Raw genomic sequence first — 27,634 nt, forward strand, 5'->3', positions numbered from 1 at the left:
AGTCTAGCACAAGTTCTAGTCAAAGCTCCTGGTTTGTCCTGACATAACAGGCAGATCATGACCCAAATTCAGAGTTTAAACAGCACACAAGAAGTGAAAAGATTAAGATTTTATTGCGAGACAAAAATGGTAAAAAACAGTTAAGATGTGTACATTTACTCTGCAGTCTTCTTCCCTCGTTTACCAGTTGCTTTAGAGGCAGATGCATCGCTGCCCGTTTTCGCAGCTTTGCTTTTGGATGCCTTTCCCGCCTTTGCCTCCTTGGTCGTCTTTGCCACTTTAGTTTTGGGTGCCTTAGAGGCTGCATCACCTTCCCCTTTAGGTTTGGTTGAATCAGCGGTTCCGTCACCATCCTCGTTCTCTGCAGCCAGTTTAGCTTTTGGTTTCTTTGCTGGAGCAGCCTTTGTAGTAGCAGCCCCTTCAGCCTTCTTTGACTTTTTGGGAGGCTTTGAGTCCTAAAAAAAGGGGAAAAACCCAAGTCAAACAAAGATATAACCAGAACACTTTAAATCAAAATGAATCAAATGATCAGTTTTGAAGACTTGTTCGTTGTGCATGTTAAAGAGAACATTTCTGCTGTATGGCCCAAAGTGAGAAACTTTCAAACTGCACTGCTGGAACACAAACATGGTCTCACCTCCTGTGAATTTGTCTGTTCCTTTGTAGAGTCCTTCTTCTTTGTGGCACCTTTTAAGAATGTACATTATTAAAACTGAATCTTCAGACAAGCATACACTTCTGATTGTCCTCATTTTATTCATACCCGCTTTTTTGGGCTTCTTGGCACCTTCTTTAACAGGTTTAGGAGCTTTTTGTGCGTTTGGATCCACGTTCTCGTTTTTTGGCTTCGACTCCTTGATTTTTGGTGCAAGCTTGGGACAGAAAATCAATTTAAAAAAACCCGATTAATGACATTATCTGACCCCGTTTTCATGAAGCTGTAGATTTGACGTCTTACCCTAAATTTTCCCATTGCGCCTGTGGCCACCCCCGAGTTCGCAGGCCGCACCAAGGTGCCGTTTTCGATCCCTTTTTTCAGGGCTCTACGGACAAAGTGCTTCAATCTCACCAGATCCACTGAAGGGTATTTTTGTTTGATAAAACTCTGGATCGCTTGAGATGAAACCCCTTTACGCGAGTCCAACTCTTTAAGTGCTTCTTTCACCATAATGGCTGTGGACGGATGAGCTGCAATTTTACGCACTGTCGCAGCATCTAAAGAGAAAACGATAGCCTATAGATATGATAAAGAAGTAAAGGAACAAAACGGAAACACCGGCATCATTTGGACTTGTTGACGTTGGCGCACACCTGTTTTTTTCTCAAGCTTCTCTTCCACCGGAGCATCGCTGGAGGACGGATCAGCAGAGTCCGCTGCTGGCTTTTTAGGAGGCATTACTGAAACACAGTATAAAAAACAAAACACAAAGGGTGGTTGTGCAGTCTAAAGGTGTGCCACAGTTACTTCTTTGCCGGCCTCTCCGTCTTTATGCAGTTGCTTCCGGTAAACTGAGACCAGGTGAATCACATCACACCAGGTGTAACCTGTTAGGGGCTGTAAATTAAAGCCGTCAGGAATCGTGGTGAAAGATTTAATCCAGCTGCTCCTATTTTTGAATTACGTATTGTTGAACGTGCAAAGATAATAAAACCAGTCGGTGTTTAAAAAAATCTGGACTTTCATCTGGATTGGTATATGCTTATTATTTGGAAACATCTTACAAAGTGCGTGATGCTACATCTAATTAGATGTCTCCAAATAGTTAAAACCATAAAAGATGCTGTTAAAAATCAAGTTAAAGGTGCCAATTATCATCTTGTTTTGAGATAAATGTTTTTCTACTCTTGACAAGAAAAGCAGCTATATTTTTTTACCCCTCAGTGCGTAAATCAAGACGTGCGCATTGTTCAGCCTGGCAGCAGTAGTCGTATTGACTAAATTTAGTGATACTACCACCACTGTAGGGTTTGTTTTATAGCTGCCACCGCTACAACAACCCGTTTTGTCAGTCTCTAACACTTCAAATGTGAGAAAAAGTCAGTACTTTGACATTTAAACTCTGTGGTGCTGCTGCTGCTGCATCTGAAGGTGAAGTATGAGGAGTTACCTCAGCTGTGCACGTGTGTTATTATGTTAGACACAGGTCAAGTCGCTAAATGGAGCAGTAAAGATCATTTAGTGAGATTCAATTTTAACATCATAGGATTGTAGGTGCTGCTGTAGTGTTAAACAATCACTGTAACTGTATGTTTAAATAAATCTGTAACCTTTAGGGGAACTATGGGAACTATAGCCTGCACTGTCAGACAGGCTGTACTCAGAGATCTGTTATTTATTATTTGCAATTAAAAAAATCATTATTTACAACTATTTACAATTAGAATTAAAAACACTTAAATTCACAACATGAGCCTTACAGGCCATATTTTCTGTCACTCCGGAATATACAATTAATGATGAGATTAAAAAGCCTCTGTGTTGAATCTTTATTGATCTTTTAGTTTTATTGTATTATCTCTTACTGTATAAGACAATAAATAAATTTTAATCATGAGGCCATTTAATTTTCTCTTATTCTAGGTAACATTATATGGACTCACCTGCAGTGCAAACCAAAAGGTTTTAAGATTTTAAAAAGTGGCAATATTTCCATCTTTTGGCAAGGTGGATATATACTTTAAATACAGAAATAAAAGGCAGAAGGGAGTCTGCAGGAGTGACCAGAAGAGACAGAGAAGAAGAGATCATGAAATGAGAGAATGAGAGAACAAGAAATTAACATGAAGATGAAGCAGCATCAGAAAACTGGACAGAAAGAAGCAGGAAGTGATGAAGAAAAGTAGCTGGACGGTATGTTTTTATTCTCTAATCATATACATTCCTCATATATGTAGTAACCATTTCACTTGAAGAAATCATGTTTTAGCTAACATCTGTTGTATAGTAGTAATACCAAACATTAAGTTTGTTTTTCATAAAAAAAAAAACAAAAAACAAAATGTTTGTGTCTCAACCCCCAGACAAAACTATACTTTCAGGCTTTATAGAAGACATGATGAACTGAAAAAACAAAACAAACCAATCCAATAGCCTACCTGTAGAAAATGTTTTTTTTGAAAAAAACGTTTAGAACTACTTATTTAGAATTTTATTTTACTACATAATGATATAGTTATTGTGGTTACCCTTGTAAATAATTGATGGATCACAATGATAACAATTTAATCCAGCCACAGGGGTTGCAAGCCAGTGACTTCTGTGCTGGTCCCAAGCCAGGATAAATAGAGAGGGTTGCATCAGGAAGAGCATCCGGCGTAAAAATTGCCAAAATAACCACGCGAATCATCCATAAGACTTTCATACCGGACCATCAGTCGAGGCCCGGGTTAACAACGACCGCCACCGATGCTGTTAACCTACAGGGTGCCGGTGGAAATTTGACTACTGTTGGTCGAAGAAAAAGGGGAAGCGGAAGGGTTCGTGGTCATAGAGAGAAGGGAAAAGGCAGGAGCATAGGTCTGAGAATAGGGACTCTTAACGTTGGCACAATGACAGGGAAATGCAGAGAACTGGCAGACATGATGGAGAGAAGGAAAGTAGATGTACTGTGTGTGCAGGAGACGAGGTGGAAGGGCAGCAAAGCACGTAGTATTGGAGGAGGATACAAACTGTTCTACCATGGTGTGGATAGGAAGAGAAACGGGGTAGGAGTGATCCTGAAGGGGGAGTTCGTGAACAATGTCCTAGAGGTGAAAAGAGTCTCAGACAGGGTGATGAGCCTAAAGCTAGAAATTGAAGGGGTGATGGTGAATGTAGTCAGTGGGTATGCGCCACAGGTTGGCTGTGAGTTAGAAGAGAAGGAGAGATTCTGGAGTGAGTTTGATGAGGTCGTAGGGTGTATCCCCAGAGGAGAAATGTTGTATCCCCATGTTGGTAAGGGCAACAGAGGTGATGAGGAGGTGTGATGTGTGTGTGTGTTAAATGGTCTGATCAGCCATTATATATGTTCCCTTGTGTGTTCCTTTAGGTAGGTCAGTTGGTTTTTGTTAGTCTGTTTAGTTGAAGTTATGTTTGTCTAGTCTACTTTGTTAAGTGTGGTTTATTTTGTTGACCTCTTTTATGGGCCCTAAGATTTCTTAAATATTTTGTGTCATTTTTCCCTCACATTTTTGGATAAATAAACCCTTTTTTTTGGCAATCCACCTGTGTTTCCTCTTGCCTGGCTACTTGGTCCCCTTACAGGAGGTGATGGGCAGGTTTGGTGTAAAGGGAAGGAATGCGGAAGGACAGATGGTGGTGGACTTTGCTAAGAGGATGGAAATGGCTGTAGTAGTCAACACTTACTTCCAGAAAAGAGAGGAACACAGAGTGACATACAAGAGTGGAGGTAGGAGTACGCAGGTGGACTACATCCTATGTAGATGAGGTCATTTAAGAGAGGTTGGTGACTGCAAAGTGGGAGAGAGTGTAGCCAGCATGATGGTGTGTAAGATGACTCTGGTGGTCAGGAAGAAGAAGAGAGGAAAGACAGAAAAGAAGTGGTGGAAGTTGAATTCCTAAAGAATGAAGAAACTTGTTAGGAATTCAGGCAGAAGTTGAGACAGGTCCTGGGTGGTCAGGAAGAGCTTCCAGATGACTGGGAAACTACAGCAGAGGTTATCAGGGAAACAGGTAGGAAGGTGCTAGGTGTGTCATCTGAAAAGAGGAAAAAAAGTAAAGCTAATATTTGGCTAAAAGGAAGTGGGATGTAGAAAGGACTGAGGAAAGTAGACAGGAGTACAAGGAAGTGCAGCGTAGAGTGAAGAGGGAGGTGGCAAAGGCCAAACAGAAAGCTTACAATGAGCTGTACGACAGGTTAGACACAAAGGAAGGAGAGAAGAACTTGTACAGGCTAGCCAGACAGAGAGATAGAGATGGATGAGAGATGATGAACAGATAAAGGTGATTAAGGACAGAGATGGAAAGGTGCTAACAACCCAGGAGAGTGTGCAGAAAAGATGGAAGGAGTATTTTCAGGAGCTGATGAGTGAGGAAAATGACAGGGAAAGAAGGGAGGAAGATATGGATGTTGTGGAGCAAGAAATAGCAGAGATAGGAAAGGATGAGGTGAGGAAGGCTCTGAAAAGGATGAGGAGTGGAAAGGCTGTTGGTCCTGATGACATACCTGTGGAGGTGTGGAAGTGCTTAGGAGAGACAGCAGTGGAGTTTCTAACCAGTTTGTTCAATAGGATTCTAGAGAGTGAGAAGATGCCTGAGGAATGGAGGAGAAGCGTTCTGGTTCCGATCTTTAAGAACAAGGGTGACACGCAGAACTGCAGCAACTATAGAGGAATAAAGTTGATGAGCCACACAATGAAGCTGTGGGAAAGAGTAGTGGAAGCCAGGCTTAGGAAGAAGGTGGAGATTTGTGAGCAGCAGTATGGTTTCATGCCCCGTAAGAGCACCACTGATGCCATTTCTGCTTTGAGAATGTTGATGGAAAAGTACAGAGATGGTCAGAAGGAGCTGCATTGTGTCTTTGTAGATTTAGAGAAGGCGTATGACAGGGTGCCGAGGGAGGAGCTGTGGTATTGTATGAGGCTGTTGGGAGTGGCGGAGAAGTACGTCAGAGTAGTTCAGGACATGTATGAGAGAAGTATGACGGTGGTGAGATGTGCTGTAGGTCAGACAGAGGAGTTCAAGGTGGAGGTGGGACTACACCAATGCTTCTCAATTATTTTCTGTTACCCCCCCCCCCAGGAAGAACTCAACATTTGCGCGCCCCACTATTTGAGAAGCACTGGACTACACCAAGGATCAGCTTTGAGTCCCTTCTTGTTTGCTATGCTGATGGACAGGCTGACAGATGAGGTCAGACAGGAATCTCCCTGGACAATGATGTTGCAGATAACATTGTGATTTGCAGTGAGAGTAGAGAGCAGGTGGAGGAACAGCTGGAGAGGTGGAGGTTTGCTCTGGAAACTAGGGCTGCAACCCTGCACCAGTGCATCCAGGGCACGGTTAGCATGCTGGTGAATGAAGGCACTGGTTGTTTGTGCTAACTTCAGCAGCAGGGCGCCGCCTGTTGTCTCTGCTTCAGGGTCCATGGTCTTCCCAAGGTGAATGTGGAGCACTGCTATGGTGTCCATTGCAGAACAGGCCACTGTAGAGCGCAGGTTTTTCACCTACATAATAAATAAGAATATGAGTAAGAATTCACGTGTAACAGTAAAGATACATACATGCTAAGAAAAATACCAAGACAGAGGAAAAGGGGAGGAAAGTGTCTGCAGTACCTCTGCTGCGAGCACCAGGCAGATTTCATGCAGTTTAGTCTGCAGTAGCTCTGGGTGGTGCCTTGCCAGAGCTTGAACAGTTTTAAGACTGCTCATTTTCTTCTCCCTAAGTTTTACCTAGTTTAACAAAACAGTCTTCTGAGTTAAGCTGTCTAAAGCAGAGGTTTGTTCCACATTGAGGTACTCTTCTCTTGGTCGGGACAGCTGCCGATAGTAGCAATCACATATTCCACTATTTCTATTTGTCAACAGTTTTTTGGCCAAATTCACAGTAAAGAACAGTGAATTTACCTGCTCCTCTGGTTTTTACTGGTACATGTGATGCTCCCTTGGTTGCTGGACTAGTTGATACAGTGGGGCATATTTGAAGTTGTGGGGTAGGACCACAGAATTAATGGGAGCATCTAGTCTTGGACACCTGTTTTCAGCTTTCAGCTTCTCTAACTTACAAGCAAGTATTGCCATCTGACTGCCGAGACGCAGCTTATTCTCAAAAAAGGATATCTGGCTGCAGTCCTTCTCCTCCACATCTTAAATGGTCCTGATCCTCCCTCCTGGCAGAGAGGATTCAGGTCTCTGTTTAAGACAGGTTGGGGGCTGGGGTTGGGTGCCCTTTTGGACAGAGAGTCCTAGTCTCTCTAAAACAGCATCGGTATGGGTCTGCTGTGACGCACACAGCCTCTCTGCTTGTTGAGTCAGCAGATCCCTCTTTGCCCTTTCAGCTCTCTCAATCTTCAGCAGCTTGAACTGATGGCTGGAGCCATTTCCTCCGCTGTGACTCTCCTGTGACTATGTAAAGAATATGTATAAATTAAAATTTGTAGGTCATCTGAGTTCATTGAGAAATATTACATTATATAATAAGTTGTATTTATTTAAACCTAAAATATTGTTTACAATACACCGTGATGTAAGCACCACTCTTAAAATATATAAGTATATTTAACACATGGCCCTAAAATAAAATAAACTTTTGAATAAGACGTGATACGACTCAGTTACTCACACCAGTGCTGTCATCAAAGATCTTCCTTCCCTTTCTTTGCAGGAAGGGGTTTGATGTCTTGTGATCAGCCATTCTGTAAGAATCAGAAAGGTACAACTAAACCGTGAAAATAAATCGTAGACAGAGAACTCTGATTACTCTCCCTCAACTGGATCAGTTTTTGGATAACTGGATCTGGGTTCTGGAATTTACAGAGAAGAGGTTTTGTTCTTAAAGAGGTGTGATGTCAGACTACCCAAAAGTGAAACAGGACCAGTTTAGATTTAATAATAATAAAAAAAAAACTCTGGTGAAAGTAGTAGTGGTAGATGTGATCTCAGCATGTTACAAATGAAGGATTTTATAAAGTGCGTGTTTATATGTGTGATTCACTTCTCATACTTAGTGTGGTTTTCCTGAGAGCATGTTATGCAAAATGACATGCATACACTGTACGTAGGCATAAGCCAGTGTAGTCATCAGGAGATGTGTTGTTTTTAAAGAAAGTCTGCACATTGATATTATTCACTTCATCATGGATCGATACCTGCTGTTAGTTTTCCTCATGTGTAAGTTAAAGTTTGATAAATTTCAATTGTGCAAAACTTACTGTATAAATTGCCTAATGCATTGTTTATCTGACAGATAACTTTTCTGAGATCAAATCACAAGGTCAGTAGTAGCGATTTGATTATTTTTGACTATTACACTTCTTTTTCCATGAATCTTTTCTCCAACAGAACACAGTTGTTCATCATGAAGCTAATTTAACAAATGCTACTACTCAGCAATTTGTTTGACATTTTACCCTTTACATTTTTCAGCTCTTCAGTCTCCCAAACTGACAGTGAATCCAGCAGTGATCACAGAAACAGACTCAGTCACACTGACCTGTCAGCCTCCATCATCTGTTTCTGTGACTCAGTGTTATTTCTACTTTATGAGAAGAAAACCTGCCAAAACCTTCTCCTGTTTAAAGAGACTGACGGGATCTGAAATTCTGATGATGACAAATCGAAATTCATCTGCTACAGTTGAAGTGACATGTTTTTACCTTGTGGTATATCAGTCTCCAGAAAGTAGCATGTCCTCCATCACCATCATACACTGTAAGTACATACTACTAACTGCAGTTAGTGACTCTTAACATGAGGGTTAAGTCAAAACAAGTGAGAATTTGACTTGACGCACTCATACGGACATATTCATCCTGCTGCAGCTTTTATTTTAGTAGGAAATTAAGTCTATTTCATAGTCCCTTATTAAATCATTCAAAAACAGGGATTCAGACTAGAGAGATCTGATATTTAACAGTCCACAGTCCACTTTCTTTTGTTGTGTGAGAGGAGTCATCTTTATTTTTTATTAAGTTCTTATGAATCACTCCTCTTGTGTTGGTTTTTGCTCCACCTAAAGTGGGATGGATACCATCTCTATCAGATCTAATCAGAAATGATCCAGACAACATTTATTCTAAACACAAGAAGGCTACGGTATGTTAACACCAAAATAAGCAACACAGAAGAATCTTACATATTTAATAATTTATTTCATGCTCTGATTTGTGTACAGTAACTACTGTGTAAACATCAGATTACAATATTACTAAAATTAAGAGTTCATCATAATATATATTTTTATATAAATGTTCTGAAATATACTTTTTTTTATTCAGCACCTCAAACTGTTGGTGTGCCAAGTGACCCTGATAATTCTGTCTCAACTTTCCTAACATCTGTGAATCCAACACCAGGTGATATAATTATTTACTCAATTTTTAACCTTGTAAATAATGTAAACATTTCTACTGTTAATTTTTGTATGTCTCTTGTTACTGGTGAAATTGTTTTTGCTGCAGATACTTTGACCTCTGCGGACTCTTCCCTTTTGAAGCCAACATCTGATGATAAAATAAGAGGTAGATTTTTTTTTTTCACTAATCACTGTTAAATAAGAGCAAAACATGTCATCTATATTTGGTTAATTTAATTTCTTTATTGTACTTACATGATTTGATATTTAATAACAATAAGCAAAAATATACTAATGAATTTACAACAAACAAACAAACAAAAAAAGTACCACAAAATACATGTTAATGAAAATATAAAGTAGGGAAAAAATATTTTGATTAAAACAACACACTACCAGCCATCAGTTTTACCATTCTGACTTTTTTCATATTTTGAAAAATGCCCATTTTATACAAAATCCACTATTTTCCACTTCCACCTTTTTTGACTCTCTAGTCCACTCAAAATTTATGCTCGAAATTACGTCTTTTCCAGTTTCAGGGACTCAGTCTCTCCTCAGGTTCAGTCCGAACAGTGCCTACAACAAGCTAGGCCAAAAACTTGCAGTGCGCCATTATTTTTCCTGGCTGCTGCAGACTCACTCTGCAAACAGCCAAACAGTAGCAGCAGAGTGCAAAGCATGGACAGAGATTTCTTGTTGACTGTATGGACGAACACACAAGTCTCTCCTCTTCCTCCCATCCTTTACTTTGCCTTTATTTATTTTTGATGGATTGGTCCTCACACAAGTGGACAAACCAGTATTTGTGTGTGCATAATTGGGGGGTTTTTGTTTTTCAAACTTCATTTATAGCTTACAAATATCCACAAATGCGACTGCAAAGAGGGGAGGAAGAAGCTCCACTTCGAAACCCAAAATTTTTGACAGAGGTCTGTTACATTTTCAAACTCACTACGATCTACATGGGCTGTCAGTATTAAAATGTACAAGCGCATTTGGCGGACTCCAGAACCAGTGTTTTAAGGCTCAAAAGGGAAATAGTATGAGCACTTTAAGATACGGCTGTTTCCAATCTTTTATGTGTTGCTTAATGCAGTGACGTTGATAAGGATGATTGGAGCAGTGATGATTGTTGTGGTTGTCCTTCTTGGCTTGACGATTCTCTTTAATAAAATTGGTAAGAATTTAGAACTATTAACCTCAACAAAGTTGTTATTTTAAAGCCTTGATGTGGTTGTTTGAAATATTTGTATTATGTATGGCTTCACATTGTTAAAATTAGAGCCAGTTGACATCAGTTTCTGGTAGGAAGTTAAAATAATGACTGCTACATCCATTATTTCTGTTTAAGTAGTGATTATTGATGCTTCCTGATATAAACAATCATTGCTTGATTATAAGTATTTTTCATATTTTCTAGAGAATTGTGCTTTCAAGAGGTAAGACTCTTTCTCAAATTCAATCAAATAAACGTACTAAATGATCAGTTTTTTCTATCATTGTTAAATCAGGTTCAAATAAACCACATTTATCTTTCAAGAGCCGTCTTTAATAAGACACTTTGAAGGACTTTCAAAAAAAAAAAAAAAAAGGAAAAAGGATAATTTTCAAAATTAAAGAACATAAATAATTCAGATCTAACTGTAAACACCAGTATGACTTTTGCAGCAGAATCTGACATTCACATTTTTCAGTTACCCAGTCTGCTAAAATGCTACAACACTGTTTGAACAGCCAAGACATATGACTGAAAGTGAAATAATAAAAATTATTCTGCCATTGTACAGAAATGAAAGATATTTTACTCTTATATTTTGACAAATGCATTATCATTCCAAATATTCTCTCTGTAATGTCTTTATGTTCATAGAGTGCCAACAGCTGCATAAACCCTGACAGATACAACGGACAGCACTTCATTCTAAGATCCAAGCATTTAAGCATTTTTTTATGTTTTATATTCTCTCAATGTATTAGCCATTAACTTTGTGGAAGTGACTGATGGTTTTATTGAACTTCATGTGTAATAATTTCATAAATCACATGTTGCAATGTTCTTAATAATAAAAGTATTATATACATCTATTAGAGGCTGTCAGATTGGTGACCCAAGAGTGATTTATATATATACTTTATATGTACATAATATACATCTATGAATCTACACAAAACACTATGAAGACAAAACTCAAAGTAAAACAATAATAAAAAAGAGAAATAGTCAGTTAGACAAAACCAACAAACCAAAACAACCATAGAAAGATTATTTGGTAACATAAGATAACATAACATTGGCATAACATTAATGTACAGGTAAAAACAGACAGCTCATGACGTATAATTAATACATAACATATATGCTTAATGTCATAATATCAAACATAACTTTGCTCCTAAATAACTGGTTCACCCAAACCAGATTGAACACTGTTCACTGCGTCCCACTTCTACAGTCATATCATCAACTCTTTATTCACTTACTTACTTGTCATGATTCCAGCCTCGTTGCTGCCTGTATTTCCCCCAAGCCCTTATTTTGACAACTTCCTGTCTGATTACCTGCACTCACCTCATTGATTGCACCTGGTTTCCCCCACACTATATATACAGACCTGCTCACCTTTCTTCCTGGCCAGATAGTCTCACGTCAACCTGAGAACAACACTATACAACATTTCCATTTGGACTGACACATTTTGGATTTTTCTGACTCTGCCTGCCCTGGACCCTGTCTCTTCCCTGACCCCCTGGTCCTGTGAGTTCTGTTTATTCCCCGTCATTCCCCCTGTTCACAGTACCAGACCTGGACCTGTATCTGCCTGATTCCCCTTCCCGGACCTGCACCCCTTCCACTCGGTCTCTGTGTGTGTTTTTCCCTGATCTGTTTTCTCCCTCATTGTTCCTTTCCTTGCTTCAACTCTGTGTGGACCTCCTAGTGTTTTTGACCTGGACTGTCTATTTGGTTGTGGATTTTGCCTGCTGGACTTCCCTTTAACCCTTCTCTCTGTGTATGACCTGGATCGTCTTGCAACCTCTGGTATTAGCCTCATGGACTCAACTGTTAGAGCTCTCCCCCTGCATTTAGATTATTGGATTATTGTCTGAACTGTCTAATTGTTTATGAGACTGAACTTACCATATCAATCTGTTTTTGGACTTGAACTGTTTTGTATTGTGCTTCAGCAAATTTGTCACTACTCACCTGGAACTTACCACCATCATCAGTCACGTGCTTTCAGTGCTCTCAGGCCTCACCCTCTGCCCAACGGGCATCTTGGAATTGTTGTCACTCTCACCTCTCACACTCACCAATCACCTCCAGATCACAGCCATTACCAACTCCGCCATTCCCTCTGGTTCTCCTCAGCAACTCACTTCCAGACATTCGTACTCACCGGATACCACCTTCTCTCTGTTGGACCCCCCTGCTTTGTTTGTGTTCTATTTCTGTAGTTATTAAACCTGACTTATCTCTGGTCATGGGGTCCTTCATAAAGCTTGTGACACTTACTGTACTGTAGCTGTTACAATCCCCTCATTAATCTGTGCCTGACACTTTTATTTACTGTTTCATGTCAATGTGATATACACTAACTTTATATAACTCATAACTTGTTTCATTGCATGTACATACTCCATTCCAGGTTTCACAGCTTACCATATCTATCAATGTAAATATTTCTGATCCCAATGTCCTGCTGAAGTCCTGTTGTCCTGTTTGTTTACTATTTGCTCTTTGTTTTATGAACTTATATTATATGCATTGCATTTATATTTTTTGTCATCTACTGAACTGATGTGTTTATGTGTGTGATGATGGATGATTGGTAATTTAAATATTTGTTTCTATTCAGTGAAAATAAACATGTGAAGGTATTAATAAATTAATAAATCTCTTGTTTTTTCTTAGTTACGTGCAGGTAATGATAAAGGATACAGTCTGGTCACCTTGGGACCTGATGCTAACTGTCCTAGTGGTGAGCGTGTTGTGTGTTGGTTTTTTTTTTTTTTTGCTTTACACCTACCTGCATGTATTTTAGGGGCAGAAAAGAAGTTCCATGCATGAAGGTTTACCTAATTTTTTTAAGCTTTACACATACAAGTGGATTAGCACCAAACCAACAAACATCTTTTTAGTCTATTAGCTTTAGCACTTGCCCCAAAAAGGAAAGTCATACAGTTTTCTTTATTTGCAGGGTCTGAGAGGCTGAACAGACAAGAGCGTCAGTTAACTGATGCAAACCTTTTAAAAAGTGCAGCTGATTATAGTTACAATTGGTTTCTTACTTTTCTAGTCTGAGATATACCACGTGTACGCTACCACCTCTGAGAAACCTGCTGCATCTGCCCTGAACATGGTCTACGGCAGCGTGTGGGCACTTTAAAAATAAATACAGATAGCTGACAGCTCAATGAGCTGTTTTTAAACCACGTGCAATTTTAAAATGATTTTTTAATGTATTTTTTGATATAAGTTTGAGGGAAATTGGTGTATGCTCTGGTGTTTTCTTGCTTAAAGAATAAATAAACCTCCTTTCCAAGCAAAAGGCATAATACTGATGTATCATTTATGAATTAATCTCCTGTCACTATATAAGGTTGTTAGAATCAGCCCCAACATTACTGACTGCTGTTTTTACTAAAAAAAACTTATTTATGTATGTTATCAACAGCATCTATTTCAACTTTGTTTAAAATATACAGTTTTCTTAGTGGAGAACTTTAAATTTAGTTCTTTAAGCAACATTTACAAGTTGCACTTTTACTTGAGTTTAAAAATAAAGGGCAATTCTACTTGAGTATTGAGTTTGTATACTTATTACCAATTATTGAACCAAACAAAATACAAATCTTTTAAGAGCCAGGCAGCATGATACTCACTAAATAGCACATGTAAATTGACACATAACAAGCTTTTAAAGGGCACTTCTACTTTATAATTTTTCTGAGCAAGTACCTACACTTTTTCTTGAGTATTTGGACACATCTTACTAATGATTAAACCAAACAAAATACAAAATTTGAGTGATAGGCACTGGGTTTGTTTGACTATTAACCATCACCCTTACAAAAAGAAATTTACAGACATCACTTGCAGTGATTGTCTCAAAAAGTTGTGCAACAAAATATTAAGTTAAGGGTACCATTATTTTTGTCTAGGCTGGACAACTCATTAAACTACTTTAACACTACTCAACCACACTACTCCCATTAAAATAACTTTAAAGGTTTCACACAATGTCTCTAGGACATCCTGACTGTTCCTCTGTAACTGGCCCAAATATTTAGCACATTAGCTGTGCAGCATTACCCAGCAGCTAATGTAGTTACATTCAACTGATGAACTCTGTAACCAAACAAGACAAAAATGTATTTATCGTCAGAATCACTTCTAAAATTTGTCCTGCATTCCAGGGCACATTACAAAACAAAAACATTTAATTAGCCAATGCCACACATAACATTTATGACAAGCAGAGACATTTATCATATTGGTGTCTGCAGTACAGACACTCTGCCACAAATAACCTCAGTCTTTTTAGGAAGTAAATGGTTAAAAGTGATTTATTGCATTCTTTCAATAATACACTGGATACTATACATGCAATGGTAGGTCCAGCTGAAATGGCTGGTTTGCTGCTCCCATAGCCCATTTTGAAATAGTTTTTGGTCCCTAAACTTAAAGTGAGAGTATCATGCTTCAGTCTGTTGAGCAGTAACTATTATAAGTTACAGTAACCATTATAGAAATAATAAAATATTAAATAATATTTACAGATATATAAATTAGATGATAGACGGTATGAACAAACTTTACTCTATATTTTAGAGTAAAGTGGTAGATATCATCTATATTTATTGATTACGTCAGGTGCGTGTGCAACCTTTCTGTGTATGCGATTCACTTCTGATGCTTGCTGTGGTTTTCCTGAGGGCAACTTCTGCAAAAGCACTTTTTACTGCAGGTTGAAGTCAGAGTCGTCAGTGTTGTCTTTGAAGAAGGTGGATGTTCATATTCAGCTTCAACATGACTCAACACCTGCTGTTAGTGGTCCTAATATGTAAGTTCAATATCACACCAAAATGGTAATTATAGATACACGTCTATATCATGTTTACAGACGTACTGCACCATTTGCAATTACTGATTAAAAATCATTGCATCTTTTTCTCTATTTAACACTTTGTTTTTCCAACAGATTCATGTTCCAAGACAAAAGCACAAGGTCAGTCTTTGATATGTCTGTGATTTTTTGTGCAATACATATTATTCTCACTCTTTTAAAAAACAAACCACATTTTCTCAACTATTATTAATTTAATCTAACATATTTTTACCTTTAAAATTTCAGGTCTTCATCCACCCAGTCTGACAGTGAATCCGCCTGTGACCACAGAAACAGACTCAGTCACACTGACCTGTCAGCCTCCATCATCTGTTTCTGTGACTCAGTGTTATTTCTACTTTATGAGAAGAAAACCTGCCAAAACCTTCTCCTGTTTAAAGAGACTGACGGGATCTGAAATTCTGATGATGACAAATCGAAATTCATCTGCTACAGTTGAAGTGACATGTTTTTACCTTGTGGTATATCAGTCTCCAGAAAGTAGCATGTCCTCCATCACCATCATACACTGTAAGTACATACTACTAACTGCAGTTAGTGGCTCTTAACATGAGGGTTAAGTCAAAACAAGTGAAAATTTGACTTGACGCACTCATACAGACATATTCATCCTGCTGCAGCTTTTATTTTAGTAGGAAATTAAGTCTATTTCATAGTCCCTTATTAAATCATTCAAAAACAGGGATTCAGACTAGAGAGATCTGATATTTAACAGTCCACAGTCCACTTTCTTATGTTCTGTGAGAGGAGTCATCTTTATTTTTTATTAAGTTCTTATGAATCACTCCTCTTGTGTTGGTTTTTGCTCCACCTAAAGTGGGATGGATACCATCTCTATCAGATCTAATCAGAAATGATCCAGACAACATTTATTCTAAACACAAGAAGGCTACGGTATGTTAACACCAAAATAAGCAACACAGAAGAATCTTACATATTTAATAATTTATTTCATGCTCTGATTTGTGTACAGTAACTACCGTGTAAACATCAGATTACAATATTACTAAAATTAAGAGTTCATCATAATATATATTTTTATATAAATGTTCTGAAATATACTTTTTTTATTCAGCACCTCAAACTGTTGGTGTGCCAAGTGACCCTGATAATTCTGTCTCAACTTTCCTAACATCTGTGAATCCAACACCAGGTGATATAATTATTTACTCAATTTTTAACCTTGTAAATAATGTAAACATTTCTACTGTTGATTTTTGTATGTCTCTTGTTACTGGTGAAATTGTTTTTGCTGCAGATACTTTGACCTCTGCGGACTCTTCCCTTTTGAAGCCAACATCTGATGATAAAATAAGAGGTAGATTTTTTTTTTCCACTAATCACTGTTAAATGAGAGCAAAACATGTCATCTATATTTGGTTCATTTAATTTCTTTATTGTACTTACATGATTTGATATTTAATAACAATAAGCAAAAATATACTAATGAATTTACAACAAACAAACAAACAAAAAAAGTACCACAAAATACATGTTAATGAAAATATAAAGTAGGGAAAAAATATTTTGATTAAAACAACACACTACCAGCCATCAGTTTTACCATTCTGACTTTTTTCATATTTTGAAAAATGCCCATTTTATACAAAATCCACTATTTTCCACTTCCACCTTTTTTGACTCTCTTGTGCATGTAGACACACACCAAGTAACAAGTCTGTTAGAAGTGCACTCCTTCACTCTAGTTTTGTGGACATCAGTCCTTGAATAGTCCACTCAAAATTTATGCTCTTTTCCAGTTTCAGGGACTCAGTCTCTCCTCAGGTTCAGTCCGAACAGTGACTACAACAAGCTAGGCTAAAAACTTGCAGTGCGCCATTATTTTTCCTGGCTGCTGCAGACTCACTCTGCAAACAGCCAAACAGTAGCAGCAGAGTGCAAAGAATGGACAGAGCCCACTTGTTGACTGTATGGACGAACACACAAGTCTCTCCTCTTCCTACCATCCTTTACTTTGCCTTTATTTATTTTTGATGGATTGGTCCTCACACAAGTGGACAAACCAGTATTTGTGTGTGCATAATTGGGGGGTTTTTGTTTTTCAAACTTCATTTATAGCTTACAAATATCCACAAATGCGACTGCAAAGAGGGGAGGAAGAAGCTCCACTTCGAAACCCATAATTTCTGACAGAGGTTCTGTTACATTTTCAAACTCACTACGATCTACACGGGCTGTCAGTATTAAAATGTACAGGCGCATTTGGCGGACTCCAGAACCAGTGTTTTAAGGCTCAAAAGGGAAATAGTATGAGCACTTTAAGATACGGCTGTTTCCAATCTTTTATGTGTTGCTTAATGCAGAGACGTTGATAAGGATGATTGGAGCAGTGATGATTGTTGTGGTTGTCCTGCTTGGCTTGACGATTCTCTTTAATAAAATTGGTAAGAATTTAGAACTATTAACCTCAACAAAGTTGTTATTTTAAAGCCTCGATGTGGTTGTTTGAAATATTTGTATTATGTATGGCTTCACATTGTTAAAATTAGAGCCAGTTGACATCAGTTTCTGGTAGGAAGTTAAAATAATGACTGCTACATCCATTATTTCTGTTTAAGTAGTGATTATTGATGCTTCCTGATATAAACAATTATTGCTTGATTATAAGTATTTTTCATATTTTCTAGAGAATTGTGCTTTCAAGAGGTAAGACTCTTTCTCAAATTCTATCAAATAAACGTCCTAAATGATCATTGAGTTTTTTCTATCATTGTTAAATCAGGTTAAAATAAACCACATTTATCTTTCAAGAGCCGTCTTTAATAAGACACTTTGAAGGACTTTCAAAAAAAAAAAAAAAAGGAAAAAGGATAATTTTCAAAATTAAAGAACATAAATAATTCAGATCTAACTGTAAACACCAGTATGACTTTTGCAGCAGAATCTGACATTCACATTTTTCAGTTACCCAGTCTGCTAAAATGCTACAACACTGTTTGAACAGCCAAGACATATGACTGAAAGTGAAATAATACAAATTATTCTGCCATTGTACAGAAATGAAAGATATTTTACTCTTATATTTTGACAAATGCATTATCATTCCAAATATTCTCTCTGTAATGTCTTTATGTTCATAGAGTGCCAACAGCTGCATAAACCCTGAGAGATACAACGGACAGCACTTCATTCTAAGATCCAAGCATTTAAGCATTTTTTTATGTTTTATATTCTCTTAATCTGGAAGTTTAGTCATGGCAACTGGACTTCCTTTAGTTAGGTGAAACGTTTCGCTACTCATCCAAGTAGCTTCTTCAGTCTGAAGATAGTTGGTTAGAGGCCGCAAATTTATGCTCCAAGGCTGGTTTCACTCCACCCCTTGCCCTGAATAGGCTCGTTAGGTGAAACAAAGGATGGGGGGGATGTGAAGGATGTAATGATCACACCTCAGCCCACCCCCTCGTAACACCTAAATTAAGTGATGCTCTTCCTAAACCAGCTATGGAGGCAGTTGTAGAATTTGTCCAGAAAGCGCAGATGGCCCAGCATCGCAAAGGCAAACAAAGAAGTTTGACATTCTTCTGACCAAAAAGCAAACCGCTGAGGAGCGTACATGGAGAAATAAGGATGACGAGACCACAACAGAGGACACCAAGGAGAAATGGGTTAAGAATCTCTCAGACAGAGAACTAACCCCTCCAGAGAGGGAGGTCTTATCCAAAGGCCTAAACTATGCAGTCACCGCAAAACAAGTTCCTGTTGTGGATTTCATTACAGCGACTGAAACCGCCATCCGAAACAACAACCTACCACTGGCAGAAGCAGAAGAACTTCGACTCAAAGTCTCTGCAGCTCTCTCCAGTGCACAACCACCAGATTCCAACCTCACCAAGGATGAGAGAATTGCGCTGACATCACTCAGCAGGGATGAGACTATTACCATCCTTCCTGCGGACAAAGGAAGATGCACGGTCATTCTGAATACAACAGACTATCATGCCAAGGTGATTTCGCTTCTGGAGGATAAGCACACATACGAAAAACTGAAAAGGGACCCCACCAGCATTACAAGAAGAAGGTAATAGACTGCCTGAAACATCTGGAACTGAAAAATGCCATTGATAGGGCAACCTATTACAGGTTGTATCCTGGGGAAGCCACTCCTTGCCTCTATGGCCTTCCCAAGATACACAAGGAAGGAGCCCCCCTCAGACCTATAGTCAGCAGTATTAACTCAGTAACATACAACATTGCCAAATTCCTGGCCACAGTATTGGCCCCACTAGTTGGACACACGGACCACCACATCCACAACTCAGAGGACTTTACGGCAAAGGTCAGGGACCTGGAACTGGATACGGATGAAACCATGGTATCCTTTGATGTTACGTCTCTCTTCACCAGCATCCCCACTACGGACGCATTGACATCGGTGAAGAGAAGACTGGAAGAAGACAGCTCCCTCAGCACCAGAACCAACCTCGGCCCCGACCAGATCTGTTTGCTCCTGGACCTGTGTCTCAACACCACGTACTTCACGTACAGAGGGGACTTCTACAAACAGAGACACGGCTGTGCCATGGGTTCCCCAGTGTCACCCATTGTAGCAAACCTATACATGGAAGAGGTGGAGAAGAAAGCTCTCAACTCCTTCCCAGGGACGACACCGACCCACTGGTTCAGATATGTGGATGACACCTGGGTGAAGATCAAGACCCAGGAGTTACAGTCTTTCACAGACCACATAAACTCAGTGGACACCAACATCAGTTTCACTAGAGAGGACACCAAAGATAACCGTTTGGCCTTCCTGGACTGCGCGGTCATCATTGGGGCAGGCAGAAGACTGGAAATAGAGGTTTACAGAAAACCCACCCACACGGACCAGTACCTGTTGTTCGACTCACATCATCCACTACAACACAAAATAGGAGTCATCAGGACTTTGAACCACAGAGCGCAAAACATCCCCACCTCCATAGAAGCCCAAAAGAAAGAAGACAGGCATCTGAAGACAGCGCTCAGGACTTGTGGATATCCCAAGTGGGCCTTTAACAAAGCAGGAACCTGTTCCAGGAAAAGAACAAGGGAACAGTCGGAGTCTCAGGTCCTACGCAAAAACCTGGTCATACCTTACATGGCTGGGGTTTCAGATAAGCTGAAGAGGATTTTCAGAAAACACAACATCCCTGTCTATTTCAAACCCACTAACACACTCAGACAGAAACTTGTACATCCCAAAGATCGGACTCCAAAACACAAGATGAGCAATATAGTGTATGCGGTCCAATGCAGTGAGGAATGCCCTGAACTGTACATTGGAGAAACCAAACAGCCGCTACACAGGAGGATGGCACAGCACAGGAGGAGTAACACCTCAGGTCCTGAATCAGCTGTGTACCTTCATCTTAAGGATAAAGGACACTCATTTGAGGACTGTGACGTTAAAATATTGGACAAAGAGGACAAGTGGTTTGAGAGAGGGGTGAGGGAAGCCGTGCATGTGCAAATCAACACTCCCTCTCTCAACAGAGGTGGAGGACTTAGACACAACCTGTCTTCTATTTATCATGCTGCCCTTTCATCTATCCCCAAAAAGGCCAGAACCAGTTCACACCTGCACCAGGTTGGACACACTTAACGACCCATTTAGGTGTTACGAGGGGTGGGCTGAGGTGTGATCATTACATCCTTCACATCCCCCCCATCCTTTGTTTCACCTAACGAGCCTATTCAGGGCAAGGGGTGGAGTGAAACCAGCCTTGGAGCATAAATTTGCGGCCTCTAACCAACTATCTTCAGACTGAAGAAGCTACTTGGATGAGTAGCGAAACGTTTCACCTAACTAAAGGAAGTCCAGTTGCCATGACTAAACTTCCAGATAACTTCACCTGGACGACTGAGAATCTTCATCGACATATTCTCTCAATGTATTAGCCATTAACTTTGTGGAAGTGACTGATGGTTTTATTGAACTTCATGTGTAATAATTTCATAAATCACATGTTGCAATGTTCTTAATAATAAAAGTATTATATACATCTATTAAAGGCTGTCGGATTGGTGACCCAAGAGTGATTTATATATATACACACTATACTATACACTATATATACAGACCTGCTCACCTTTCTTCCTGGCCAGATAGTCTCACGTCAACCTGAGAACAACACTATCCAGCATTTCCATTTGGACTGACACATTTTGGATTTTTCTGACTCTGCCTGCCCTGGACCCTGTCTCATGCCTGACCCCCTGGTCCTGTGAGTTCTGTTTATTCCCCGTCATTCCCCCTGCTCACAGTACCAGACCTGGACCTGTATCTGCCTGATTCCCCTTCCCGGACCTGCACCCCTTCCACTCGGTCTCTGTGTGTGTTTTTCCCTGATCTGTTTTCTCCCTCATTGTTTCTTTCCTTGCTTCAACTCTGTGTGGACCTCCTAGTGTTTTTGACCTGGACTGTCTATTTGGTTGTTTCATTGCATGTACATACTCCATTCCAGGTTTCACAGCTTACCATATCTATCAATGTAAATATTTCTGATCCCAATGTCCTGCTGAAGTCCTGTTGTCCTGTTTGTTTACTATTTGCTCTTTGTTTTATGAACTTATATTATATGCATTGCATTTATATTTTTTGTCATCTACTGAACTGATGTGTTTATGTGTGTGATGATGGATGATTGGTAATTTAAATATTTGTTTCTGTTCAGTGAAAATAAACATGTGAAGGTATTAATAAATTAATAAATCTCTTGTTTTTTCTTAGTTACGTGCAGGTAATGATAAAGGATACAGTCTTGTCATCTTGGGACCTGATGCTAACTGTCCTAGTGGTGAGCGTGTTGTGTGTTGTTTTTTTTTTTTTTTGCTTTACACCTACCTGCATGTATTGTAGGGGCAGAAAAGAAGTTCCATGCATGAAGGTTTACCTAATTTTTTTAAGCTTTACACATACAAGTGGATTAGCACCAAACCAACAAACATCTTTTTAGTCTATTAGCTTTAGCACTTGCCCCAAAAAGAAAAGTCATGTAGTTTTCTTTATTTGCAGGGTCTGAGAAGCTGAACAGACAAGAGCGTCAGTTAACTGATGCAAACCTTATAAAAAGTGCAGCTGATTATAGTTACAATTGGTTTCTTACTTTTCTAGTCTGAGATATACCACGTGTACGCTACCACCTCTGAGAAACCTGCTGCATCTGCCCTGAACATGGTCTACAGCAGCGCGTGGGCACATTAAAAATAAATACAGATAGCTGACAGCTCAATGAGCTGTTTTTAAACCACGTGCAATTTTAAAATGATTTTTTAATGTATTTTTTGATATAAGTTTGAGGGAAATTGGTGTATGCTCTGGTGTTTTCTTGCTTAAAGAATAAATAAACCTCCTTTCCAAGCAAAAGGCATAATACTGATGTATCATTTATGAATTAATCTCCTGTCACTATATAAGGTTGTTAGAATCAGCCCCAACTTTACTGACTGCTGTTTTTACTAAAAAACTTATGTATGTTGTCAACAGCATCTATTTCAACTTTATTTAAAATATACTGTTTTCTTAGTGGAAAACGTTAAATTTACAAGTTGCACTTTTACTTGAGTTTAAAAATAAAGGGCAATTCTACTTGAGTATTGAGTTTGTATACTTATTACCAATTATTGAACCAAACAAAATACAAATCTTTTAAGAGTCAGGCAGCATGATACTCACTAAATAGCACATGTAAATTGACACATAACAAGCTTTTAAAGGGCACTTCTACTTTATAATTTTTCTGAGCAAGTACATGGACACATCTTACTAATGATTAAACCAAACAAAATACAAAATTTGAGTGATAGGCACTGGGTTTGTTTGACTATTAACCATCACCCTTACAAAAAGAAATTTACAGACATCACTTGCAGTGATTGTCTCAAAAAGTTGTGCAACAAAATATTAAGTTAAGGGTACAATTATTTTTGTCTAGGCTGGACAACTCATTAAACTACTTTAACACAACTTAATCACACTACTCCCATTAAAATAACTTTAAAGGTTTCACACAATGTCTCTAGGACATCCTGACTGTTCCTTTGTAACTGGCCCAAATATTTAGCACATTAGCTGTGCAGCATTACCCAGCAGCTAATGTAGTTACATTCAACTGATGAACTCTGTAACCAAACAAGACAAAAATGTACTCAGAATTATTATTAAACAATAAAATTTCACTTTTAAACAATAAAATTTGTCCTGCATTCCAGGGCAAATTATGAAACAAAAACATTTAATTAGCCAATGCCACACATAACATTTATGACAAGCACAGACATTTATCATATTGGTGTCTGCAGTACAGACACTCTGCCACAAATAACCTCAGTCTTTTGAGGAAGTAAATGGTTAAAAGTGATTTATTGCATTCTTTCAATAATACACTGGATACTATACATGCAATGGTAGGTCCAGCTGAAATGGCTGGTTTGCTTCTCCCATAGCCCATTTTGAAATAGTTTTTGGTCCCTAAACTTAAAGTGAGAGTATCATGCTTCAGTCTGTTGAGCAGTAACTATTATAAGTTACAGTAACCATTATAGAAATAATAAAATATTAAATAATATTTACAGATATATAAATTAGATGATAGACGGTATGAACAAACTTTACTCTATATTTTCTAAACCAGTGTAACAGCACGGTGGTTTATATCATCTATATTTATTGATTACGTCAGGTGTGTGTGCAACCTTTCTGTGTATGCGATTCACTTCTGATGCTTGCTGTGGTTTTCCTGAGGGCAACTTCTGCAAAAGGACTTTTTACTGCAGGTTGAAGTCAGAGTCGTCAGTGTTGTCTTTGAAGAAGGTGGATGTTCATATTCAGCTTCAACATGACTCAACACCTGCTGTTAGTGGTCCTAATATGTAAGTTCAATATCACACCAAAATGGTAATTATAGATACACGTCTATATCATGTTTACAGACGTACTGCACCATTTACAATTACTGATTAAAAATCATTGCATCTTTTTCTCTATTTAACACTTTGTTTTTCCAACAGATTCATGTTCCAAGACAAAAGCACAAGGTCAGTCTTTGATATGTCTGTGATTTTTTGTGCAATACATATTATTCTCACTCTTTTAAAAAACAAACCACATTTTCTCAACTATTATTAATTTAATCTAACATATTTTTACCTTTAAAATTTCAGGTCTTCATCCACCCAAACTGACAGTGAATCCACCAGTGATCACAGAAACAGACTCAGTCACACTGAACTGTCAGACTCCATCATCTGTTTCTGTGACTCAGTGTTTTTTCTATTTTATGAGAGGAAAACCTGCCAAAACCTTCTCCTGTCTGAAGACACTGACAGGAACTGAACTTCTGATGATGACAAATCAAAATTCACCTGCCGAAGTTGAAGTGACATGTTTTTACTTTAAAGTAAATCAGTCTCCAGAAAGTAGCATGTCCTCCATCATGATACAATGTGAGTAAATACTGATACTATGGACTCATGTTAACATATTTAACTGAAATATAAGCACAAACAATGTGACTCTCAACCTGAGGGTTAGGTCTTCATAACAAGAAGAAATAAAACTATCAGTGTGTATCACATTTAGTCATTTAAAAACATATATGAAATCATGCGACTTACTAACATCTCTTGTCATTTAAAATGTATCATAGTATTTCACAGTTAGATCAATGTAGTTCTCAATGATCTAATCCAACATATATTTTTACCCTTTTAGCTCCACGGCCTAAACTGACAGTGAATACACCAGTGATCACAGAAACAGACTCAGTCACACTGACCTGTCAGACTCCATCATCTGTTTCTGTGGATCAGTGTCAGTTCAACACTTTGAAAGGACAAAGAACTTTTGGAAATTCATCTTGTCTTCAGACACTAACAGGGACTGAGCTGATGATGGTGATGACAGACCAGAAGTTACCTGCTGAGGTTAAAGTGAAATGTTTCTATACTGTGAAGTTCGAACAGTTGTTTTCCAGGTCTCCAGACAGTGAAACATCGTCCATCATCATAAACCGTGAGTTAATTTTTTGCTTTGAACATATCATTTCCAGATCTACTGTATTATCATAAAATGTCTGATATAGATTAGAGATTTGAGTTATTTATTCAAATACACATTTCACTTTTTCAGGTCTTCATTCACCTAAACTGACAGTGAATCCAGCAGTGATCACAGAAACAGACTCAGTTACACTGAACTGTCAGACTCCATCATCTGTTTCTGTGGATCAGTGTCAATTCAACTCTTTGAAAGGACTCAGAACTATTGGAAACTCATCTTGTCTTCAGACACTAACAGGGACTGAGCTGATGATGATGACAGACAAGAAGTTACCTGCTGAGGTTAAAGTGAAATGTTTCTATACTGTGAAGCTTGAACAGTTGTTTTCCAGATCTCCAGACAGTGAAACATCGTCCATCATCATAAACCGTGAGTTAATTTTCTGCCACAAACCTATGAACCTATAACTGTACAGTATCTTTCTAATCAGTCAGCAGTAAATGTTTGGAAATAATGATTTATTCAATCCAAAATTATTCTTCAAACTTCCAGCTCATCCACCTAAACTAACAATGAATCCATCAGTGATCAACAACACAGACTCAGTCACACTGAACTGTCAGCCTCCATCATCTGTTTCTGTGGGTCAGTGTTTTTTTTACACTGTGAGTGGAGGAACAGTCAGAGAGTTATCTTGTCAGGACACTCTGACAGGGATTGAGTTGCAGTTGATGGCACATCAGAATTCATCTGCTGAGGTTGAAGTGAAATGTTTTTACACTGTGAAGCTTGGAGAGTTACATTTTATATCTCCAGACAGTGAAACATCGTCCATCACTATAAACTGTGAGTCAATACTTTTCCCATGTACTGTTGTTATGACACTAAGTAATAACTGAGGTTTGATGCATTTAAACTGGCTTTAGATGCTTTTTCTTTATTTACTGTTTGTAATATTAATGCTTGTGAGTACACTGATCCATTAAAGATGACGAAAAATTTTATTTTTAATCAAACTGTGCAGCCCATGTGTGCTCACATTTGACTGTAAAATCTAATTTTATTGTAGATGTTGCATCTGTGAAAAACACATCAGATCACAATATTACTTCAGTCATTTTATCAAATACAAACTTTAATTTTCCAGGTCTTCATCCACCAAAACTGACAGTGAATCCACCAGTGATCACAGAAACAGACTCAGTCACACTGAACTGTCAGACTCCATCATCTGTTTCTGTGACTCAGTGTTTTTTTTACTTTATGAGAGGAAAACCTGCCAAAACCTTCTCCTGTCTGAAGACACTGACAGGAACTGAACTTCTGATGATGACAAATCAAAATTCACCTGCTGAAGTTGAAGTGACATGTTTTTACTTTAAAGTATATCAGTCTCCAGAAAGTAGCATGTCCTCCATCATGATACAACGTGAGTAAATTCTACTGCTATTGACTCATGTTAACATATTTAACTGAAATATCAGCACAAACAATGTGACTCTCAACATAAGGGTTAGGTCTTTACACATATATTCAAATCATAAAAATCATATGAAATCATGGAACTTGCTAACATCTCTTGCCATTTAAAATGTATCATAGTATTTCACAGTTAGATCAATGTAGTTCTCAATGATCTAATCCAACATATATTTTTACCCTTTTAGCTCCACGGCCTAAACTGACAGTGAATACACCAGTGATCACAGAAACAGACTCTGTCACTCTGAACTGTCAGACTCCATCATCTGTTTCTGTGGATCAGTGTCAGTTCAACACTTTGAAAGGACTCAGAACTTTTGGAAACTCATCTTGTCTTCAGACACTAACAGGGACTGAGCTGATGATGGTGATGACAGACAAGAGGTTACCTGCTGAGGTTAAAATGAAATGTTTATATACTGTGAAGCTTGAACACTTAATTTCTACATCTCCAGACAGTGAAACATCGTCCATCATCATAAACCGTGAGTGAATTTTCTGCTTTGAACACATGATTTCCTAAACTACTGTATTATCATAAAATGTCTGATATACATTACAGATTTGAGTTATTTATTCAAATACACACTTAAATTTTCCAGGTCTTCATCCAGCTAAACTGACAGTGAATCCACCAGTGATCACAGAAACAGACTCTGTTACTCTGAACTGTCAGACTCCATCATCTGTTTCTGTGGATCAGTGTCAGTTCATCACTTTGAAAGGACTCAGAACTTTTGGAAACTCATCTTGTCTTCAGACACTAACAGGGACTGAGCTGATGATGATGATGACAGACCAGAAGTTACCTGCTGAGGTTAAAGTGAAATGTTTCTATACTGTGAAGCTTGAACAGTTGTTTTCCAGATCTCCAGACAGTGAAACATCGTCCATCATCATAAACCGTGAGTGAATTTTCTGCCACAAACCTATGAACCTATAATTGTACAGTATCTTTTTAATCAGTAAGCGTAAATGTTTAAAAATATTATTTATATATAATATAGA

At 38.4% G+C, this 27,634-nt stretch overlaps 4 protein-coding genes and 1 pseudogene across 27 annotated transcripts in view; 4 read left to right on the forward strand and 1 right to left on the reverse strand.

Moving 5' to 3' along the window:
• Window positions 1-94: 94 nt before the first annotated feature.
• On the reverse strand, window positions 95-1,505 carry LOC113153165 (protein B4). Its single transcript, XM_026346643.1, has 5 exons — window positions 1,312-1,505; window positions 959-1,215; window positions 764-872; window positions 638-687; window positions 95-455 (listed from the first exon to the last, which is right to left on the reverse strand). The coding sequence occupies exons 1-5, from the start codon at window positions 1,394-1,396 to the stop codon at window positions 156-158; spliced, it is 801 nt and encodes a 266-aa protein (XP_026202428.1). The 5' UTR covers window positions 1,397-1,505; the 3' UTR covers window positions 95-155.
• A 6,282-nt stretch (window positions 1,506-7,787) lies between these two features.
• Window positions 7,788-11,127, forward strand: LOC117152851. Of its 8 annotated transcripts, none has more exons than XM_033325978.1 (7): window positions 7,788-7,830; window positions 7,907-7,933; window positions 8,086-8,370; window positions 8,937-9,179; window positions 10,113-10,193; window positions 10,437-10,455; window positions 10,887-11,127. In XM_033325978.1, exons 1-7 carry the CDS (start codon window positions 7,797-7,799, stop codon window positions 10,903-10,905), a joined length of 708 nt encoding a protein of 235 aa, XP_033181869.1. In that variant the 5' UTR covers window positions 7,788-7,796; the 3' UTR covers window positions 10,906-11,127. The 8 variants fall into 8 exon arrangements, 7 of the variants coding, with proteins under 7 accessions (XP_033181869.1, XP_033181873.1, XP_033181871.1 ...); XM_033325982.1 differs by lacking the exon at window positions 10,113-10,193 and having other exon boundaries at window positions 8,937-9,014; window positions 9,120-9,179; window positions 10,887-11,122; XR_004463378.1 differs by having other exon boundaries at window positions 10,113-10,455.
• Window positions 11,128-14,992: 3,865 nt separating this feature from the next.
• Window positions 14,993-18,333, forward strand: LOC113155384. Of its 5 annotated transcripts, XM_026350080.2 has the most exons (8): window positions 14,993-15,078; window positions 15,217-15,243; window positions 15,370-15,654; window positions 16,220-16,297; window positions 16,403-16,462; window positions 17,469-17,549; window positions 17,793-17,811; window positions 18,246-18,333. In XM_026350080.2, exons 1-8 carry the CDS (start codon window positions 15,024-15,026, stop codon window positions 18,262-18,264), a joined length of 624 nt encoding a protein of 207 aa, XP_026205865.1. In that variant the 5' UTR covers window positions 14,993-15,023; the 3' UTR covers window positions 18,265-18,333. The 5 variants fall into 5 exon arrangements, with proteins under 5 accessions (XP_026205865.1, XP_026205867.1, XP_026205868.1 ...); XM_026350082.2 differs by lacking the exon at window positions 17,469-17,549; XM_026350083.2 differs by lacking the exons at window positions 17,469-17,549; window positions 17,793-17,811 and having other exon boundaries at window positions 18,246-18,308.
• Window positions 18,334-18,599: 266 nt separating this feature from the next.
• Window positions 18,600-20,674, forward strand: LOC113153428 (annotated as a pseudogene).
• Window positions 20,675-23,913: 3,239 nt separating this feature from the next.
• The window catches only part of LOC113154443, a 41,946-nt gene continuing 38,225 nt past the window's right edge, over window positions 23,914-27,634 (forward strand). For 5 of the 13 annotated variants that reach the window (XM_033325975.1, XM_026348656.1, XM_026348657.1 and 2 more), the window contains exons 1-9: window positions 23,915-24,015; window positions 24,154-24,180; window positions 24,307-24,588; window positions 24,857-25,156; window positions 25,274-25,573; window positions 25,697-25,990; window positions 26,292-26,573; window positions 26,812-27,111; window positions 27,229-27,531. In XM_033325975.1, the coding sequence (XP_033181866.1) occupies window positions 23,961-24,015; window positions 24,154-24,180; window positions 24,307-24,588; window positions 24,857-25,156; window positions 25,274-25,573; window positions 25,697-25,990; window positions 26,292-26,573; window positions 26,812-27,111; window positions 27,229-27,531 (2,143 nt within the window). In that variant the 5' untranslated portion in view covers window positions 23,915-23,960. Of the gene's footprint in view, window positions 24,016-24,153; window positions 24,181-24,306; window positions 24,589-24,856; window positions 25,157-25,273; window positions 25,574-25,696; window positions 25,991-26,291; window positions 26,574-26,811; window positions 27,112-27,228; window positions 27,532-27,634 lie in introns of all 13 variants that reach the window. The other 8 variants (XM_026348647.1, XM_026348649.1, XM_026348648.1 and 5 more) reach the window with 5 other exon arrangements.

Source organism: Anabas testudineus, chromosome 5 (genome assembly GCF_900324465.2).
Source record: "Anabas testudineus chromosome 5, fAnaTes1.2, whole genome shotgun sequence".
Lineage (NCBI taxonomy): Eukaryota > Metazoa > Chordata > Actinopteri > Anabantiformes > Anabantidae > Anabas > Anabas testudineus.

Excerpts from the sequence above, each read along its gene's own strand:
- LOC113153165 (XM_026346643.1), bottom strand. The coding sequence starts at position 1,396 with ATGCCTCCTAAAAAGCCAGCAGCGGACTCTGCTGATCCGTCCTCCAGC. Across the intron at positions 1,216-1,311 it reads GAAGCTTGAGAAAAAAACAG|ATGCTGCGACAGTGCGTAAA; the intron begins GTGTGCGCCAAC and ends TTTTCTCTTTAG. Across the intron at positions 873-958 it reads GCGCAATGGGAAAATTTAGG|CTTGCACCAAAAATCAAGGA; the intron begins GTAAGACGTCAA and ends TTCTGTCCCAAG.
- LOC117152851 (XM_033325976.1), top strand. The coding sequence starts at position 7,797 with ATGGATCGATACCTGCTGTTAGTTTTCCTCATGT. Across the intron at positions 7,934-8,085 it reads TTCTGAGATCAAATCACAAG|CTCTTCAGTCTCCCAAACTG; the intron begins GTCAGTAGTAGC and ends TACATTTTTCAG. Across the intron at positions 8,371-8,936 it reads CTCCATCACCATCATACACT|CACCTCAAACTGTTGGTGTG; the intron begins GTAAGTACATAC and ends TTTTTTATTCAG.
- LOC113155384 (XM_026350079.2), top strand. The coding sequence starts at position 15,024 with ATGTTCATATTCAGCTTCAACATGACTCAACACCTGCTGTTAGTGGTC. Across the intron at positions 15,655-16,219 it reads CTCCATCACCATCATACACT|CACCTCAAACTGTTGGTGTG; the intron begins GTAAGTACATAC and ends TTTTTTATTCAG. Across the intron at positions 16,463-17,468 it reads ATCTGATGATAAAATAAGAG|AGACGTTGATAAGGATGATT; the intron begins GTAGATTTTTTT and ends TGCTTAATGCAG.